Source organism: Myxocyprinus asiaticus, chromosome 21 (assembly GCF_019703515.2).
Source record: "Myxocyprinus asiaticus isolate MX2 ecotype Aquarium Trade chromosome 21, UBuf_Myxa_2, whole genome shotgun sequence".
NCBI lineage: Eukaryota > Metazoa > Chordata > Actinopteri > Cypriniformes > Catostomidae > Myxocyprinus > Myxocyprinus asiaticus.
In genome coordinates this window covers 22,897,280-22,917,265 of record NC_059364.1, presented here as the reverse complement: position 1 = coordinate 22,917,265, position 19,986 = coordinate 22,897,280, and the positions used below count along the sequence as shown (strand labels likewise).

General features: G+C 38.1%; 1 protein-coding gene across 1 annotated transcript; it reads right to left on the bottom strand.

Annotated features, from left to right (window-relative positions):
- Positions 1-614: 614 nt before the first annotated feature.
- LOC127412067 (proto-oncogene c-Rel-like) lies at positions 615-15,882 on the bottom strand. Its single transcript, XM_051648107.1, has 10 exons — positions 15,770-15,882; positions 15,076-15,111; positions 14,034-14,173; positions 12,450-12,598; positions 11,757-11,848; positions 5,341-5,481; positions 4,082-4,186; positions 3,267-3,482; positions 2,134-2,277; positions 615-2,008 (listed from the first exon to the last, which is right to left on the bottom strand). The coding sequence occupies exons 1-10, from the start codon at positions 15,774-15,776 to the stop codon at positions 1,200-1,202; spliced, it is 1,839 nt and encodes a 612-aa protein (XP_051504067.1). The 5' UTR covers positions 15,777-15,882; the 3' UTR covers positions 615-1,199.
- Between the last annotated feature and the right edge of the window lie 4,104 nt (positions 15,883-19,986).

Genomic DNA, 19,986 nt, shown 5'->3' with positions numbered 1-19,986 from the left:
TATTTGTGCCACCATATTAATTTATTTCATTATAAAACTAAAATGTAATAAAAAATAAAAAAAGTTTTTGAAATTGATGACTTGGACCAAATAATAAAGAAAATCAGCCAATAAGTGCCAACATAGATGGGAACTCCTTCAATACTGTTTATAAAGCATCCCAGGGTGATACCTCAAGAAGTTGAAATGTCAAGAGTACATGTCTGCAAATTCTAGGCAAAGGGTGACTACTTTGAAGATGCTAAAATATAAGTTTATTTTGGATTTTGTTTAATCACAACATAATTCCCATAGTTCCATTTATGTTATTCCATAGTTTTGATGGCTTTACTATTATTCTAAAATGTGAAGAAAAAAAAAATTATAATAAATAATGAGTAAGTGTTTCAAAACTTTTGACTGGTAGTGTATATAGTATATATATATGTTGGGTGTTGTGAAACCACTTGAATGATACAATGAGAAAATATCTTATTCTGATTGATAGAAACACATGCTAATTGCATCACCATAGCATCAACTCAATGTGTTATAGAGAACCAGATTCTGTAAAGGAGAAACTTGACATAGATACATCCAATGGCAATCAAAATCAAAAGATCACAAAATACACATTCAGTAGTATAAATTTTAATTTTGATAAAAATACAAAAAAATTCAACCACAGAAAATGCAATGTAAAGGGAAAATTCATAATTACAAAAAGTGTATGTTGAATAAAGTGAAAATATAACAAAACATTGGTATTTGTTTCTAAAGTCATAAAATCACTTTTGAGCTACCAATGAAAGACTTTGTATAAACTTGTTAAAAAACAGTATTTCTGAGAACCTTGGATATGAAGCTTGCTAAAAATGACATAGCCATTACCCAGGGACAATTCCCTGTAAGTTCCCACTTTAAGGAACACAATTCCCTTGCCACACTTGAGAGTTTGTGGATGAATGATCCCAAACTTCTCAAACATGATCATCAGACAGTTATGTACATAAACGTTTCTTAAAATTTAACTGCATTGCCAAAATGGTGGCAGAATTTTACAGTACTGGCCTCATTCTATGACAACGAGCCCACCTGATATTCAGAAAATACTGTACATTCAGTTAACACAAATCAGAGCCTACATTTAAAGACAAAATCCTGCTCTTAGTTGCAAATATGTACATCCTTTGAATTAATCTTGAATAGTTATGATTTCACTATTCAGGGAAGTACGGCCAGGATAAAGAATCAAAGTGGTTCTCCTGCCCCATGCCGGTGGTGGAGAATGGTATCTGAGGACCCCTCTGATTTGGGCCACTGGCCTCCATTTGTCTTATGGTCTCCTGAGTACTTCCAATGGTGTTGGGGCAGTTCAGCAGGGCAGTGAAGGACTGTGTACAGTCAGAGGACTGGGTGCAGGTGGAGCCCAGCATAGCCATGTTGTTAGGGCCTTGAGTCTCCTGTTTCAAGTGGAGGCCTGTCTGATGGCTGCCCATGAAGCTTTGTAGGATCTCATCATCTAAGCTGCTTGCATACTGGTAGCCCACTCCTAATGACACGCCTGTGCCTGCTGCCCCATTCTGTGTGTTTTGGGACTGTTGGAGGCCATAGTACCAGGTAGGGGCTCCGTCTGCTCCTTGCAGGGGCTCCTGCCGTTGAGGTGGCTGTTGGGATTGCTGGATCTGTTGGCTCTGCTGCTCATGTCGAGGCTGGCTGGCTGTTTGGCCATTGGACTGAAGAAACTCCAGATCCAGATCCATAGAAGTCAGTAGGGGGAGGCTGTTACCACTGCCTTCCGCTGTGGTGGGCATCCTGGGACTTGGGTTAACTTGCTGTAGGCTCACCCCATTACTGGTTCCAGTGGCATTAACGACTGGGTTGGGCCATGTTTGGTTGAGTGTCGCAGGAACTGGAGTTTCGGAGAGAGGTGGCATCATGGGGCGGGACGGAGGGGCTTTGTTATAATAGTTTGACGGATTTGTTCGCAACACACCACGGTTGGGCGGATGATAATAATTTGTTGGTTCTGTAAAAAGATGAACATGCTATTTAATGTAATAATAAAATATGTATATATATATATATACAGAAAATATTGATGTATTGTTATTTAGGATAGGCTAGATCTGTGAAAATTGCCATGTCTCTTACCAGTTTTAATTCTCTGACTCATCATAGTGGCTGAAGGTACTGCTTTCAGTCTGTTTGCAGAGCTCATGGCTCCTTGGGAAAAGCTAGGGAAGGATTTCATCAGGCTTTCAATTTTTCGCTTCTTCTCTTGACAGCCATAGGGATCTACAATAAAAAAAAATATTATAAAAGAAACGAAAATTAAATATACAGTTGTGCTCAAAAGTTTGCATACTCTTGGAGAATTGGTCAAATATGTACCATTTTTAAAGAAAACATGAGTAAGCAGGCAAAACTCATTTCTTTTATTTCTTATGGAATTCATATTCAACTATTGGTTATAAGAATGGCACAATCATAAAACAAAACATGGCAACAAAGAAAAAAATGAAATGACCCCTGTTCTAAATCTGCATACAATTAGTTCTTAATACTATGTATTGCCCCCTTTAGCATCAATGACAGCGTGCAGTCTTTTGTAATAGTTGTCAATGAGGCCCCAAATTCTTGCAGGTGGTTTAGCTGCCCATTCGTCTTGGCAAAATGCCTCCAGGTCATGTAAAGTCTTTGGTCGTCTTGCATGAACCGCACGTTTGAGATCTCCCCAGAGTGGCTCGATGATATTAAGGTCAAGAGACTGTGATGGCCACTCCAGAACCTTCACCTTGTTCTGCTGTAACCACTGGAGGGTCAGCTTGGCCTTGTGCTTAGGGTCACTGTCATGCTGGAAAGTCCAAGAGCGTCCCATGTGCAGCTTTCATGCAGAAGAATGCAAATTGTCTGCCAGTATTTTCTGATAACATGCTGCATTCATCTTGCCATCAATGCAAGATTCCCCATGCCTTTAGAGCTCACACACCCCCAAAACATCAGTGAGCCACCACCATGCTTCACAGTGGGGATGGTATTCTTTTCACTATAGGCCTTGTTGACCCCTCTCCAAACATAGCGCTTATGGTTGTGCCCATAAAGCTCTATTTTGGTCTCGTCACTCCAAATTACAGTGTGCCAGAAGCTGTGAGGCGTGTTAAGGTGTTGTCAGGCATATTGTAACTGGGGTTTTTTAGTGAACTAAAAAACCTTTTTATTGATTTTGCAAAAGAAGCATTCTGTGGGACATATGTAGCTAATGAGAGGATATTTCAATCCTTTACCTTTGTCATCGGGCAGGTATCTGAACTCCATGGGCTCACTGACCTCCTGGTCTGTCGGCCGGCGCAGCTGCATTCGCACTGTGACAGGAGCTGTGATGGTTGTGTCACAGTAGGCGGGTGTCTTGAACACTATGGCCACTTGCCTGTGCACATCTGCTTGAGAGAATGAGCCTTTGGCCTCCCAGCTCTGAGTGAAGAACCTCACTTCAATATCATCTAGTGTACGTCAAGGTTGACGTGAACAAAGAAATGGGTTAAATACAGAATGGCATAAAGAAAAATGGACATATGATTTAAAAACAGAATTGACGATGAATGATAGGAAAGCTAATGCGTAACGTACATATGGAATGCATTGAATAAATAAATGAATGAATACCAAAATAAGTTTTAAATCTCAACTTCAGCCTGGGTGTGCAATGTATTCATTTATTAAAGGTGCTGTAAGCTTTTTTTGTTGTTGTTATTCTACGTATAAAATGGTCCTACTACCTGATAGATATCACTGAAATGTGTGTCCTGAGATATTACACCTGTCTCTGTAAAAACCCTACGCTCTGTAAACCCCAAAGAGTCAAAGGAGTGTTTTTCAACCAATAAGAAACAATCCTTGCCTGTCCATCCTTTTGCATGTTTTGGTTTGCTAACATTGGGTTTGCTGACATGTCTTTAGGGGGCAGGGTTTTGGAGAGAGGGCGTGTTGTTGAAAGGATGGGAGTGGTCAAATTCAGTGGCTAAGTTTAGCGAAGTTAAAAAAACAGCAAAATTGCTTAAAGCAGCTTTAAGTGTTCTAAAGGTTTGAAACAGTCCTTTACCTTTCTGCACTTTGTCACATAAGAGGAAGATCTCATCACCTCCCTTCACACTGCCACTGTTTTTGTTCACTCTGCAAATTCGCAGTTCAGCTGTGTTTGGGGCCCCTGAAAACAGCACAAGCCATTGAGATAAAAGATTAGAATGTCTTAGAGCTCATTAAATCAACACAAATATGCATCATCAGCATTAGGAAATAATGTTTCACATTCTTTGACTTTATCACAGTTATTTGCAGACAGTGGCACACCTTAAAAAAACTTGAAGTCCTCAAACATTAAAGCCTTCTAAAAAGCAGCCAAACTTAAATTATTTTGAGAATGCGGGTGGAGTTGTTTATTCCTTCCTCTTTTCTGGTGTTAGTGTGAGACTGATTTTGTGATGGCTTAGCACAGCTGAACATATAAAAAATATGAACTACATAAAATATTTCAGGTCATACATGCTTCCGTAAGCTTCTTTGGAGCATCTGCCAAAATGTTTTTAAGCTAATTATTTTTCAAAAGAAGTCCATTTTACTTCATTTTCACGAGAATGGCTTGAGGTATCAGCCTCTTACATGCACTTGAAAGAGGTTTAACTCTTTACCCCCGCAATGGCCTGAGCTTTTTTTATCTACCTAGATTTAGCATCGCACATCACACAATAACACTCTGCAAGCGCTGCTGTTCTGCTTGCTGTTTACACAACCATCACGTGAGGAAGTGTTGAAATGGACCATGCTCGCTTCCTGCAGTGTGTGGTGTGGCCTACTGACAGCTCTGTCACCTAAGCAAAGCACAGAGCAGCCAATGAAGCCAATGCCACTGCTATATCTTCATGCTCTGATGCAGTGAGGCAGTAGTGCCTTGCATAACAGTCAAATACCACATGTAGATTAGGTAAAATTGCTTCCAAACTGTTGCCTTTTGTTTTGTTTTTTTGTTTTTTTTTAGTATTTGGGGATAGTTCACCCAAAAATGAAAATTCTGTCTTCATTCACTCACCCTTAAGTTGTTCCAAACCTCAGTGACTTTCTTTTCTCCGTGGAACACAAAAGGAGATGTTGGGAAGAATTTTAGACAGTCACCATTCACTTTCATTGCTTCTCTTTTCCCTACTATGATAGTGAATGTGGCAAAGATACTGCCTAATATCTCCTTTTGTGTTCTACGGAGGAATAAAGTCATTAAGATTTAAAATATCATGTGTAAATATACACATTTTGGGGTGAACTATCCCTTTAATGTTATGTGTTTCTTATAGCTTTGTAGCAACTCACTGTTATCATAGATGGGATTTGAGACGATGGGAGGCAGTGTGATGTTGTACAGCCCAGTCTCATCTTGCAGGTAAACTTGGAAGCATAGACGCACCACATTCAGATCATACTCCTCAGTCTGTAGCAGCTGTTCCCGGGGAACTGTGAATACAAAACAATTTGAACATTGCAAAAAATATCAACACATTAATCCTACGTGTCATTTGGGTGTCAAAAGAGATAATGTGGACAGAGCAGGGGATAAGCAGAGAGTCTTGTGAATGAGTTAAAGGAGGAAAGAGGAACAAGCAGAGCACCCAGACATGAGAACGAAAGCTGGGTCTGTCCATTTGAACCTAGCGGACACACTTAAGTGACTTTTTACACCTGGTATTGGTCTTAAGTGATCTGATCACAAGTAAACAGCACTACAGGTGTAAACGGTGTCCAAAACGATTGTAATTGGATCATTCAAGCCACATTTGTAGGTAGTCAAAAACGCATATGACCGCATCGCATTTGTAGTGTAAATGCTAATCTGTCCTGATGGTGAATTTCTGAAATGTAGGATGGCAGGGGGAAAATAATTTATATTCATGAAGAAAGCCATACTTTATTGGATCTTATCTGATTAAATTCATTAATATTCATCATGAAAGCGCTACCTGAATGGTCAGAGAAACTATAACCCATCCCTAACCCTAACAGACCAGGTAGTGCGTTCCTCAAAAATATGAGTCTTCCCCTGCCATCGTACTTTTCAGAAATCTGCATCCTGATGAGTCCCTGACAACAATAAAGTTTAGCCTACTGACCTGTCAATCAACCATTAAGCTTAAACAAGGGTTTAAACTTTCGGTTAAACTACCAGTTATGTGCAGTTTTGTAAAGTAAAATATTCGTCCATTTAGAAAAAAAATGGAAAGTGCATATATGTTAGCCTCAGTCACCATTCACTTTCAGTGAATCTTTTTTCCATACAATGAAAGTGAATGAAGACTGAGACTAACATTCTGCCTAACATGTCATTTTGTGTTCCACAGAAGAAAAAAAAAAAAAACCATGAGGGTGAGTAAATTAAGACTTTTGGGTGAACTATCCCCAAATACTCCAAAACCCCAGAAGGCAACAGTTTAATTTCGCTACAACAGTATTTTCCTCCATCGATAATGGAGCATTTAGAAAACGCTCTCCATTACTGAATACTTTGGAAAACAATGACGTTAGGAAACTGAAAACAGATTAGTGCATGTGGCCTAAATGATGACAGAATTTTCATTTGTGGTGGAACTATCCCTTTAATACCAGGTGTAAACAGGGCCAAAGAGTCTGTGAATGAATGTGAATAAGGTAAAGTGGGAAAGGGGAAGATAGAGAAGAAAATGAAACAACGAGCAGCCAGGCACAAGAATGAAAACCAGGTCAGTTCATTCGAGTTACTCCATGTCAGAAAAGAAAGGGCCAATGTAACGTAATTGCTAATTCTATTCAGCAACATCCCCAGTTATGCCACTCACACATCACCCTACAAGCACACAACCCACACGGGTGCTCGTGAAGACATTTCTCAGTGTGTGCAACTCCGCCCCCTCTCACTCTCAGGTCTCTGTCACTCTCTGTCTCTGCTCACTCCGTGGCTATCCCGCCCACAGTCATGATGAGCTTCAAGCGCTCTGAGGTCACAGCAGGTGGAATTATCGCAGCGGGTTAGAGTGAGAGAGCTTGGGTGACAGAATATCGCTGACGACTCGAGTGGGCGGCCTGGGGTCCTGACGTGCAGAGACACCTTTGTCAGACCACAAGCCCAAAAGAGGGAAAGAAAGGTGGAGATGAGGACAAACAAGCAGAAGAGTGAGGAGCATGATGAACAGATGTATAGCAAAGAGAGGAACAGAGATAAGGTGGGAGGAGATGAGTGGGTGCGTGAGATAGCGAGAGGTGAAGGGTGAGAAAGGCAAGTGTGAGGAGTGGTGTGGTTCTATTTGTGTATATTTGTGTACGTCTGTTCTGAGTTTATCGAAGTCAGAGAGCAAGAGGAACGAGTGGACAGCAGTAGAATGTGGGTGATGATTTAGGTTAGCGTGGGCTGGTGGAAGGTAAAGCACAGGGTGAGAGATACAGAGAGACAGAGTGCATGAGAGAGAAATGGGGGCAGGCAGGTGAAAACTCTCCATTCTGTAGGCATACCACCATTCTCAACCCCAATGCTCATCTCTCGCCACCTGAACCCACCATCTGTGACATCTAAAACCATATAGAGTATCGCACCCACTCAGCTGCACAAAGCAACACCATCATGGCAAATTCAGCTATCTACAACCTCACAGACACCATATGTGTTTGTAAAACTAGATACTTTTTCACATGATTTATGCATTTTGAAAACACTTTTATCCGAAGTGCATTCTAACTATACATTTCATAAGTATGTGTGCTCTCTGGGAATCAAACCCATGATCATGGGGTTGCTAGCACCATTCTCTACCAGTTTAGCTACAAGAACAGGATAAATACAGTTGAAGTCAGAAGTTTACATACACCTTAGCCAAATACTCGGTTTTTCACAATTCATGACATTTAATCATAGAAAACATTCCCTGTCTTCGGTCAGTTAGGATCACTACTTTATTTTAAGAATGAGAAATGTCAGAATTATAGTAGAGAGAATGATTCCTTTCAGCTTTTATTTCTTTCATCACATTCCCAGTGGGTCAGGAGTTTACATACACTTTGTTAGTATTTGGTAGCATTGCCTTTAAATTGTTTAACTTGGGTCAAACGTTTTGGGTAACCTTCCACAAGCTTTCAATACATTGCTGGAATTTTGGCCCATTCCTCCAGACAGAACTGGTGTAACTGAGTCAGGATTGTAGGCCTCCTTGCTCGCACACGCTTTTTCAGTTTTGCCCACAAATTTTCTATTTGATTGAGGGGCTTTGTGATGGCCACTCCAATACATTGACTTTGTTGTCCAGTCCCTCCTGCAGCAAAGCACCCCCACAACATGATGCTGCCACCTCCATGCTTCACAGTTGGGAAGTGTTTTTCAGCTTGTAAGCCTCACCCTTTTTCCTCCAAACATATCGATGGTCATTATGGCCAAAAAGTTCCATTTTTGTTACATCAGACCAGAGGACATTTCTCCAAAAAGTAATATCTTTGTCCCCATGTGCACTTGCAAACTGTAGTCTGGCTTTTTATGGTGGTTTTGGAGCATTGGCTTCTTCTTTGCTGAGCAGCCTTTCAGGTTATGTCAATATAGGACTCGTTTTACTGTGGATATAGATATATGTCTACCTGTTTCCTCCAGCATCTTCACAAAGTCCTTTGCTGTTGTTCTGGGATTGATTTACACTTTTTGCACCAAACTCCATTCATCTCTAGGAGACAGAATGCGTCTCCTTCCTGAGCGGCGTGACTGTGTGGTCCCATGGTGTTTATACTTGCGTACTATTGTTTGTACAGATGAACGTGGTACCTTCAGGCATTTGGAAATTGCTCCCAAGGATAAACCAGACTTGTGGAGGTCCACAGTTTTTTTTTTCAGAGGTCTTGGCTGATTTCTTTTGATTTTCCCATGATGTCAAGCAAAGAGGCACTGAGTTTGAAGGTAGGCCTTAAAATACATCCACAGGTACACCTCCAATTCAGTATCAGAAGTTAATTGGCTAATTGTCTAAAGTCTTGACATCATTTTGTGGTATTTTCCAAGCTGCTTAAAGGCACAGTTAATTTAGTGTATGTAAACTTCTGACCCAATTTAATTGTGATATAGTCAATTAAAAGTGAAACAATCTGTCTGTAAACAATTGTTGGAAAAATTACATGTCATGCACAAAGTAGATGTCCTAAACAACTTGCCAAAACTATAGTTTGCTAATATGAAATCTGTGGAGTGGTTAAAAATGAGTTTTAATCACTTCAACCTAAGTGTATGTAAATTTCTGACTTCAACTGTATATCCATATAAACCAGTAGATTCTCACGAAACCTTTTAAAAAATTGTCCTTGTCATTTTTAACCCCAAATTTATATTGCATAAAGAAAATGGAAGTAAGATGTTTTGCATATTGACATTATTTTCAGGACACTTAAGTACATTTTACCCTCCAGTTCTCATTAGTGTATGGACGTTTTAATTTTACTATTCCCATTGTTTACAATGATGATTCTCATTACCGTAACATTTTCGTAACTTTTTTTTAAAAAATATTACAGAAAAAATATGCTGTTGTACAATGATAAAAAAAAAATAAAAGGTTAAAAAATAAAAAATAAAAATCGACTACTTAGTCAATATTTGAAATCAATGACAGTATATCGCCTACTGTATACTATAATGTGTCATCACTGAAATCATTGTGGGATAACGTCACTGCAAATGAGGTCATCGCTGGCAGGTCATCCCTTCAACACATGACCAAACTTCAAAAGTAATATCAAAACCAATCTCACTACTACTGCCACCGTGACTAATTTATACCTAATTTCTCAATGTTAGACAGCCAAAGAAAGAGCTCTTCATTTGGTTATAACAGCAGAAGTGAGAGCAGCCCCCCCAAACAGCCCGTCACCACAGAGAGCAGCAGAATAAGCATGAGGAAGCAAAAACAGAACACCACAGTGCCTGCTGCATAGTGTCAAGTTCACAATCTGACATTCCGTGCGTTCATCAGCCATATAGTGTGACGACCTGTTTCAACACTTTCACAATTACTCAAATCTCATTTGGCTAGTATCACACTATACACTGATTCCATACTAAGAGTCAACATAATCTGGAATTAATTTAATGTTGCTTATTGAATCAATCATTGAACATTTGTAGGATATTATTTATCTTTTTTTCCAGCCTCATTTCAAAATGCCAGCTAGTGTTTATTGGGCTTTTTGGCTGAACTTGATTCAGTCATGGACTGTGGTTCCACGTGTTTTAAATTAGTTTTCTTAATTTAAAATTATTATGTAATCTCAACACAAACACTTTGTGTAAAAAGAACCTAATTGAATTGGGTAAACCCAACAAAATGTTAGTGTGACTCAAGTAAATCTCTTTTATTTATTTTATATGCTAACATATGAGAGTGTATGTTAGCCTGCTAAATACATGCTGGTTGGTAGCACTACAGAATGTAGTTTAATGGATTAAGTAAACTTCCATTTTACAGATTTAAATGGATAGAACGCAATGAAATCAAGTTTCATTACAAAATGTTCTAGAACTGTGTTGCTTTAGTTCATTCTAATTAAGTAAATTGAACAAGTAGCAAAAATCCTTTTTTAGAGTGCAATATTAGCAGTCCCGGAAAACTGAATTTCTAGACTAGAGTAAACCACAGTAATACACAATCTAGAACATAAGTGTATCTGGTGTAAAGTAGAGAACATAGGGAAATATTTTATCAATCAATCAAATGCAAATATCAGGGTACTGCTAGGATTTTAAACAGTGATTCTGTAGATCTACTAACACACTGCAAAAATAATTTTGTTAATACTTTTTATGTCTTCCAGTAAAAGTATATAAACATCCTTAAAACCAGATAAACATACCTGAGAAGCAAAATTGTGTAAGATACTATGACTTGCTTATAAAGAATTTATGAAGAATATATCTTGAATATAAGAATATATCTTGAATTAAGTTTTTTTTAAGATTTTTATTTCTGTTTTAAGTGCAAATCTAACAAAATTTTGTGAGTTTTATGCTTAAAGAAAGAAAACACAGTTTGCCAGTAGGGTAAGAAAAATAAACTTATTATATGATAGATAAATAGATACAGTATTCTCAACAAACAAGTCTTATTATCTTGCACAATTTTACTTCAAATAAATGTATCTTGTGTAGGGGATGTTTTGATATTTTTACTGGAAAACAAGACACAAATAAGAATTAAGAAAAGAGTTTTGCAGTGAACGTACTTTACACCCTATAGCCTGCACAGAATTGCAAAAGAAACTATAAAATATACAAAGATTTGCTTAACGGATAACTTTAGTGGCCATTGCCTGCTCAGAGTAATTATAATAATATTTGGCTGATTTGTTTACTCTGAGCCGACAATGGCCACTAAAGTGATCTGTTACACAAAATCGTATAGTTCCTCTTGATGATCACTGCAGAAAGAAAGGCCCTTCCTCCTTGTCTGAATAAATTCCCCCTGATCATATGCCACACAATACCACTGTCAGTTTTGCAACAGCTTCACTAAATAATGAGAAGTGATTCTTTGTCCAATTCTAACTGCATTGTCAGATGACAGTTTGTGTCATACAGTATTGGAGGCAGGAAAAAGAGAAATATGTAAAAAAAAAAAAAAATGCTGGCCTTACAATGTCATCTAAATTACGAGTGTCTGATTACAAGAGTAATAACGAAAGGAACTGGGCCAGTAATATAGATAAATGATTAGAGAAAGAGTGCTGGTAGATCTCACCATTGAATGGGTTGATGCATCGTGCAACCCTCTGCATTATGGCATCTCTTACTTCTCTCCTTCGCACACACTGAATGCCTAGGTTTTGGAAACTGGGAAAACAAACCAATAAACAATCTGTTAAATTTTGTTTTGTTTAATTTTTAGATAGATTTGTTGTGCTGTCTGATTTATGCCTAGATTTGTTTAGCTCATGTATTCTCCACCTTGTACACTCATCCTAAAGGCTAAAGCTGACAGGAAGAGTGAGGTTAGAACTAACCATACTGACATACTGTTTAAAATTGAGGGCAGACTGGAGCTCTAAGGTTCTCATTTTGCATACCAGGGGAATCCCCTGCTTGGCTCCCTACTCTGAATCAACATGCTTTTTTTTCCTTTTTCTTTTTTCAAAGAAGAATGGACAGCCCTTCGGTGGAGAACTGTGGTAGTGTGTGTGTGGGGGGGTTGTAGTAATACGGAAAGCACACAGGAATGGCTTTGATGTGGGGTATGGTACAGAGATGTTTCATTTCATTAAAAGGAAAATGGTCACAGGACAAAAATGATATTGCAGCAAAATATGCAGATAATGTATCCATTAATCCATGGCTTTAATGCAGCCTTTCACTGCTGACCTCTATATGCAGCGAAAGACTTTGCCTTTGTGACTGAAATTATTCTGACATTTTATTAGTTCAAGTATCAACTTACGCAATGACTCTGCGTTCAGGTCCAAATTCTGCCTCATAATAACCATCCTTGCAGTCTTTACCCACCAGGTCATGCGGATGTGGTTTGTATGGTTCGCTTTTGGTCACCAAGGAAACACATACTTTTCCTTTCCCGGTGAAATTTAGAATCTGATAGGAAGAGAGAAGTTAGTAAATGCTCTCAGTAATTCTTTTATCTTATGTCACTAAAGATGCTTAAAAGGGATAATTCACCCACTAAATGAAAATCTGGTCATCATTTACTCACCTTATGTTGTTCCAAACCCATATGGCTTTCTTTTGGAGCACAAAGTTAGATGTTAAGCAGAATTTTAGGAACTGAGAGCCTCAGTCCACTCACTTTTATTGTAAAATACAGTGATACAGTGACAACAAATGGTGACTCAGGCTGTCAGTCCCTAACATTCTGCTGATCTTCCTTTGTGTTCCAAAAAAGAAAGTCATATTGGTTTGGAACAACATGAGGGTGACAATTTTCACTTTTGAGAGAACTTTCCCTTCAAGTACACTGAAAACCCTAATAAGTTGACTTTACTCAATTAATTGAGTAAACACATTCCCTCAACTGAACTGAGTAATGGCATAACTTTACTAAACTTGTTTAATTAAGTTAACTGAACTTGGTGTTCATATAGAACGATCTTGGGTAAATAGATGCAAGTAGACTAAACTCAAATTTGCTCTTTAAATATTATTGTTTTAACTTAATTTCAATTGAACTGACTCAAATTTAGGTCATAGAATAACAAAGCTCAAATAAAGAAGATTATAACTGATTCAAGGTGGATCATAAAATAAACTTAATTCTCCACAGAAATGCATATTTGCCTGTAGTTCAGTTGCACATGCACAAGGACATGTAGGTATAGCTGCAGACCGGAGATCTCCAAATGTGGGCGGAATCTCCAAAATAGGGCGTGGTTACTCCAAAAGGGGGGTTGCACCAACTCTAAAAGGGGTGTCACTTCCACTTACATTTAAGGTTAGGGGCTCCCTATATCTTTTATGGCGATTTGGAGCTCACAGCCCTTTTTGGAGCATGTCTGCAGCTATACCCTTCTCCACAAGAAGAACTTAGATAGGGTTAACAGGGTCAAACTTGGCCATAGGGGACAGAGATCATTCTAATGGTGACATCACATGAAATTACTATATTTGAAACACAACAACATAAATAATACTACAAAAGAGCTAAAACCTCCATGAATTCGTAATAACAACTATTAAAATGCCTCCATATGTTCCCTTTGACCAAGGAAACGTAATTAATTAAGCACAAGGGATTATGGGTATTCCCCATAGCCTCAAATTTGTACTCTATTGTTTAAGTTATTAACACTTAAAATCTTAAATCTATGGATGTTTATGTTAAATAAGTTCAAGGACCATAGATATTTGAGTTATGAGCCCAAAACTTGACATTTCAAGTAATGTTTGATTAAGATAACTTCAATTTTCAAGTAATGACAACATTAGGATTTACGTTGTATCTTGGAAACTTTTCATGATAAAGTACAAGTGCTGTGAGACATTCAATACAAGTCAGTAAAGGATTTTGCTGTACCTGAATGCTGGGGTAGGTTCTGTTATTGTCCGAGCTTCTTTCTCCTGGTATGCTGCCTGCCGAGCGTCCCTCACATTTGTACCTGAAGCGCATGCCTCTCTGTTTGGGCTGCTCAAAGACCTGAACACTGGGCTTTGCCACTGCACCAGGAAAAATGAATTCAGTCAGAATCAGAGATTTTAATTGCACATAAACTCAAATGTTCAAAAGGACAAGTCCAGTCAATCTGACAGAGCAAAAGCATGTTAAACACATTTAAAAGCAGACTTATGGATGAAAGTGCCAACAATGTAGATTCACACGAACAAGAGAAGGCATAATGGGCCGAAACACCTGCAAACAACACCTCACATCTTTTACAGGACCTGAGCATAACCACACCACAAACAACACAGCCTGCTGGTAAATGATTTCACACTCTCTGCACCTGTCAGCACAGACCCTTTATGAGCTCACCCAGGTGCTATCATGCCAATAAGTATATACATTAATCACAACTTTCTCAAACACCTGCACACCCAGCTGCATGTGTCATGCCATTACTTCGGTCAATTGAAACACACTTGCTTCTGACATAGATCCAAACGGGTGAGATCTATGGGTCTATATGCAGTATGTTCTTAAACAGTGATATATCACAAAATAAGCTGTAAAAGTTTCATGTTTCCTCTCCATATATGTTTATTATGCTTGATCCTATCCTCCAGAGATAGGTCCAAAAGTGTAGTATGCAGATGTCACTCACAATTGCCTGTTTGAGAGTTTTAGCACTTACAGGAAGTCACATTTTTATAGATCCAAAAGTGTAGTGTGCAGATGTCACTCACTATTGCCTGTTTGAGAGTTTTGTCGCTTACAGGAAGTCACATTTTTATCTACTTTGGGTAGACACACCACACATAGCAAACAAAAGTGGAAGTAATGCAGAGAAATCTATATATTACATTGGGTTTACAACTGCAAGCGAGTGACGTTTGAACTTATTCAATGATTAGTCAGAGCTCATGATCAACCTCTATTTGTATTTAAGCCATGAACTTACTTAGGTGGGAGTCCCTGTGCATTAAGGGGTGATGCACTGTTCCAAGAAAACAAGAATAGAAGAACATAAATCAGTGTGTGAAATCAGCAAAACATAACAACAAAACATATAATTTTAGTATACAACATTTTATATTATCCAACCGTGAACAGAGAGAGATAAGATTATGAGAGCTGAAGCAGCTATTAAAAGTTCCTCATTTTATTTCCTGCTGATAATTTGTCCATCATGGACTGCCGCTCATGCAATCGGTGTGTGTGGTTTACAGAACATTCGTATTCAGGTAATGAGAATTATAATGCCTTTATTTCAAGAGTTTTCTGTAATGTACACTTGCATATTGACAACTGCGTTTTTCATTTAATTTAATATGTAAAACTAGGAATCTGTATGATTTTATATAGAATCTGATTTTTAAATGCAGAACATGTGGGCGGTGGCTGACAAATTACACTGTAAAGATTTACAAACACGAGACAATATGATAAAATAGAGTCTATGTTGAGATTAATTCTAAAAAGGAAAAGTGGTCGCAGTTTAAACATTTTTAATTATCTACCTAAAAAAAAAAACTTAAAGCAACTGCTGTTCCGTCATCTAACATAAATATCAGTTGATCGCGTAGTATAATTAACTCCCAAAAAGAGCGAGAAAAGAGAGGTGGAAAAATTACATATTGAATACTGGTACTCACCAGACATGTTAGCGAACACCCTTATCTTAGGTTTGCCGAGTGTCTCCAAGCTCTAAAGTGCTGAACCGATATACAGTAATACTCGTACACGCAGAAGAGTGTACAGAAGTCTGGGAATTCCCCACTATATACTCTATCTCCGCCCACAGCGCAGAGACACACCCCTCAACGAACGCACAGCCAATCACGCGAGGAACGTGAAGAGTACGACGTCAATTTTAAATTTAAAAGTTTAATGAAAAGAAAAAATGCACTCGAAATAGATATACGTAAAATTCTTGTTCGTAAAACGACAAACGGAGATATATACATTTTGAAACACCACATCTATATATATAAATGTCATTTCATAAGTCTCACAGTATATCAGACATTTGTTAGAAGTTTTGAGTTTATTCGTTTATGCTTATCAGTTAGAAATGTCTTATACACTAGTAATAGAACTCTGTGCTATAAAGAAGTTCTATTTTTAATTTTTGACTGAAATGAAAACGAGTCTGTGAGGGACAGAAGTACAGTCTGTTTTATTTTTTCAGCTGACGAAACAGAAAAACAAAACATATGTCCAAAAAATATGTAATCTAACACATTTATATGGTGCATACCACTGAAGAGACTGTAAGTCTACCCCTTAAACTCAAAGCCTCGTTTTCATTTCCATCTAGAAATCTAAAACCTTTATTAGATTTATATCAATCACTGAGCTCTTTGTTTGGAACACTATGGTCCTAATAAAGTGTTTGACGTGATCTGCTTTTTTAGCCCATCCGCCTCAAGGTTCGACATGTTGTCCATTCTGAGATGCTATTCTGCTCACTACAATTGTAAAGAGTGGTTTTCTGAGTTACTGTAGCCTTTCTGTCAGCTCGAACGGTCTGGCCATTCTCCGTTGACCTCACTGGATGTTTTGTTATTGTTGTTGTTTTTGGCACCATTCTGAGTAAACTCTAGAGACTGTTGTGCATGAAAATCCCAGGAGATCAGCTTACAGAAATACTCAAACCATCCCATCCGGCACCAACAATCATGCCACAGTCAAATTCATGGAGATCACATTTTTCCTCATTCTGATGGTGGATGTGAACATTAACTGAAGCTCCTGACCCATATATGCATGATTTTATACATTATACTGCTGCCACACAATTGGCTGATTAGATAATCACGTGAATAAGTAGATGTACCTACTTATGTAAGGTGTTCCTAATAAAGTGGCCAGTGAGTGTATTTGAGCATACAGTTGAAGTCAGAAGTTTACATACACCTTAGCCAAATACATTTAAACTCAGTTTTTCTCAAGTCCTGACATTTAATAGTAGAAAACATTGCCTGTCTTAGGTCATTTAGGATCACTTCTTTATTCAGTATGTGAAATGTCAGAATAATAGTAGAGAGAATGATTTATTTCAGCTTTTATTTTTCATCACATTTCCAGTGGGTCAGAAGTTTACATACACTTTGTTAGTATTTGGTAGCATTGTCTTCAAATTGTTTAACTTGGGTCAAACGTTTTGGGTAAACTTCCACAAGCTTCTCACAATAAGTTGCTGGAATTTTGGCCCATTCCTCCAGACAGAACTGCTGTAGTCAGGTTTGTAGGCCTCATTGCTCGCACACGCTTTTTCAGTTCTTCCCACAAATTTTCTATTGGATTTTGGTCAGGGCATTGTGATGGCCACTCCAATCCCTTGACTTTGTGGTCCTTAAGCCATTTTGCTATAACTTTGGAGGTATGCTTGGGGTCATTGTCCATTTGGAAGACCCATTTACGACCAAGCTTTAACTTCCTGGCTGATGTCTTGAGATGTTGCTTGAATATATCCACATCATTTTCCTTCCTCATGATGCCATCTGTTTTGTTAAGTGTACCAGTCCCTCCTGCAGCAAAGCACCCCACAACATGATGCTGCCACCCCCATGCTTCATGGTTATGATGGTGTTCTTCAGCTTGCAAGCCTCACCCTTTTTCCTCCAAACATAACAATGGTTATTATGGCCAAAAAGTTCAATATTTGTTTCATTAGACCGGAGGACATTTCTCCATAAAGTAAGATCTTTGTCCCCATGTGCACTTGCAAACTATAGTCTGGCTTTTTGATGGTGGTTTTGGAGCACTGGCTTCTTCCTTGCTGAGCAGCCTTTCAGGTTATGTCTATAGGACTCATTTTACTGTGGATATAGATACTTTACCTGTTTCCTCCAGCATCTTCACAAGGTCCTTTGCTGTTGTTCTGGGATTGATTTGCACTTTTCGCACAAAACTACGTTCACCTCTAGGAGACAGAATGCATCTCCTTCCTGAGTGGTATGATGGCTGTGTGATCCCATGGTGTTTATACTCGCGTACTATTGTTTGTACAGATGAACATTGTACCTTCAGCTGTTTGGAAATTGCTCCCAAGGATGAACCAGACTTGTGGAGGTCCACAATTTTTTTTTTCTAGAGTCTTGGCTGATTTCTTTTGATTTTCCCATGATGTCAAGCAAAGAGACACTGAGTTTGAAAGTAGGCCTTAAAATACATCCACAGGTGCACCTCCAACTGACCCCAATTAGCCTATCAGAAGCTAATTGGCTAATTGCCTAAAGGTTTGACATCATTTTCTGGAATTTTCCAAGCTGCTTAAAGGCACAGTTAACTTAGTGTATGTAAACTTCTGACTCACTAGAATTGTGATATAGTCAATTAAAAGTGAAACAATATGTCTGTAAACAATTGTTGGAAAACGTACTCGAGCCATGCACAAAGTAGATGTCCTAAATCACTTGCCAAAACTATAGTTTGCTAATATGAAATCTGTGGAGTGGTTAGAAAATGAGTTTTAATGACTTCAACCTAAGTGTATGTCAACTTTTGACTTCAACTGTATGTGTACATATATTTAAATTCCATTAGTATTGGGGAAAATATATGCTACATATATGAAAATGGCCAGTTTTAAAGTATTTTAATATACATGCTGCATATATGTACAAGTATGTGACTTTAATATAATTGAAAACCATATATGAACATATTCATGTATCAAGATTTCTGTATGGGTGTCAAAATATGGCACTAGTCTGAATTAGCTATATACAGGGTCCATGACCATTGCTACGTTATAACATTAATTTAAAAACTTCGGAGTAAATGTGGCAGAAAAAAGAAAAAGAAAAAACACTTGTTCTAAAACTGCTTAGCTTAAACGTATGTTATAGTTTCATAATCATTTTAAAAAGAAATCTGTTAGATAGTCGTTCATTATATTCTTTGAAACGGACGCTGCTTTTTAAAAAAAAAATTTTTAACTAATATGTTGACATAATTTCAGGTTAGGGTAATCCCCCTTCAGGCAGTGGGAATCCCCCACTAACAAGGAAGTTTATTTCCAACAACAGAGAAAGAAAAACATTGGTTCTAGAGAAATTACGTTTTGAATTTATTAACCTGTCAATTTTTTTTTTTTTTTTAACCCTATCTACCTTATTTTGCAATACGGAAGTAAGCAGCGGCTGCATTTCCGGCGAATGAGTAAGAGTTCCGCTGGCATTTACCACAGTGTAAATAAATAGAAGGATAATAATACCAGAGTTAGTGATCTGGGCTTATAAACCATCACACAACCACAGGATATACAGCAGAATTTTGTGGCAATGTCTGATAAATTCTAACATCAGCATTTATAGTAAAAAAGTAAATCACTTGTTGCTGTGTTCTTGTATTGAAGAGATGGTAATAAAATCTGCTTCTTTCTTTACCGAGATCGTGACGATGAAGTCTTTCATGTTTCCATGTAAACCTCCATTTATATGTACCTGCATAACCTCCAGTGATGCCTTTATTTATTTACAACGGTGATGTTTCATAAGCCATAAGAATGAGATCTGCGTGTCCGTTTGTGTACTTCCCTGCACCGCTAAAATATTGAGAATGCTCTCTGACAAGAACGGAGAGTAAAATGCATTTCTTATTTATTATAAAAATGAAATAAGATGCAGTTTTGGTGCAAAGAAAGTTGAAGCAGCATTTCCCCGGCAGCTTTCTCCTCTCTGGAGGACAGTCATGTCGGCACCTGATTTCATTCATTCTGCCTGTGCAAAGGTGTGTGATAAAACGATGGCAGAATGCGATAAACGGTAAAACTATTTGCGATCAAAACCAATGTGTTTATGAAAATCGTAATTAATGATAATATGTTGACATTTATTGCCAGCCTGTAATCAATAATGTAGTA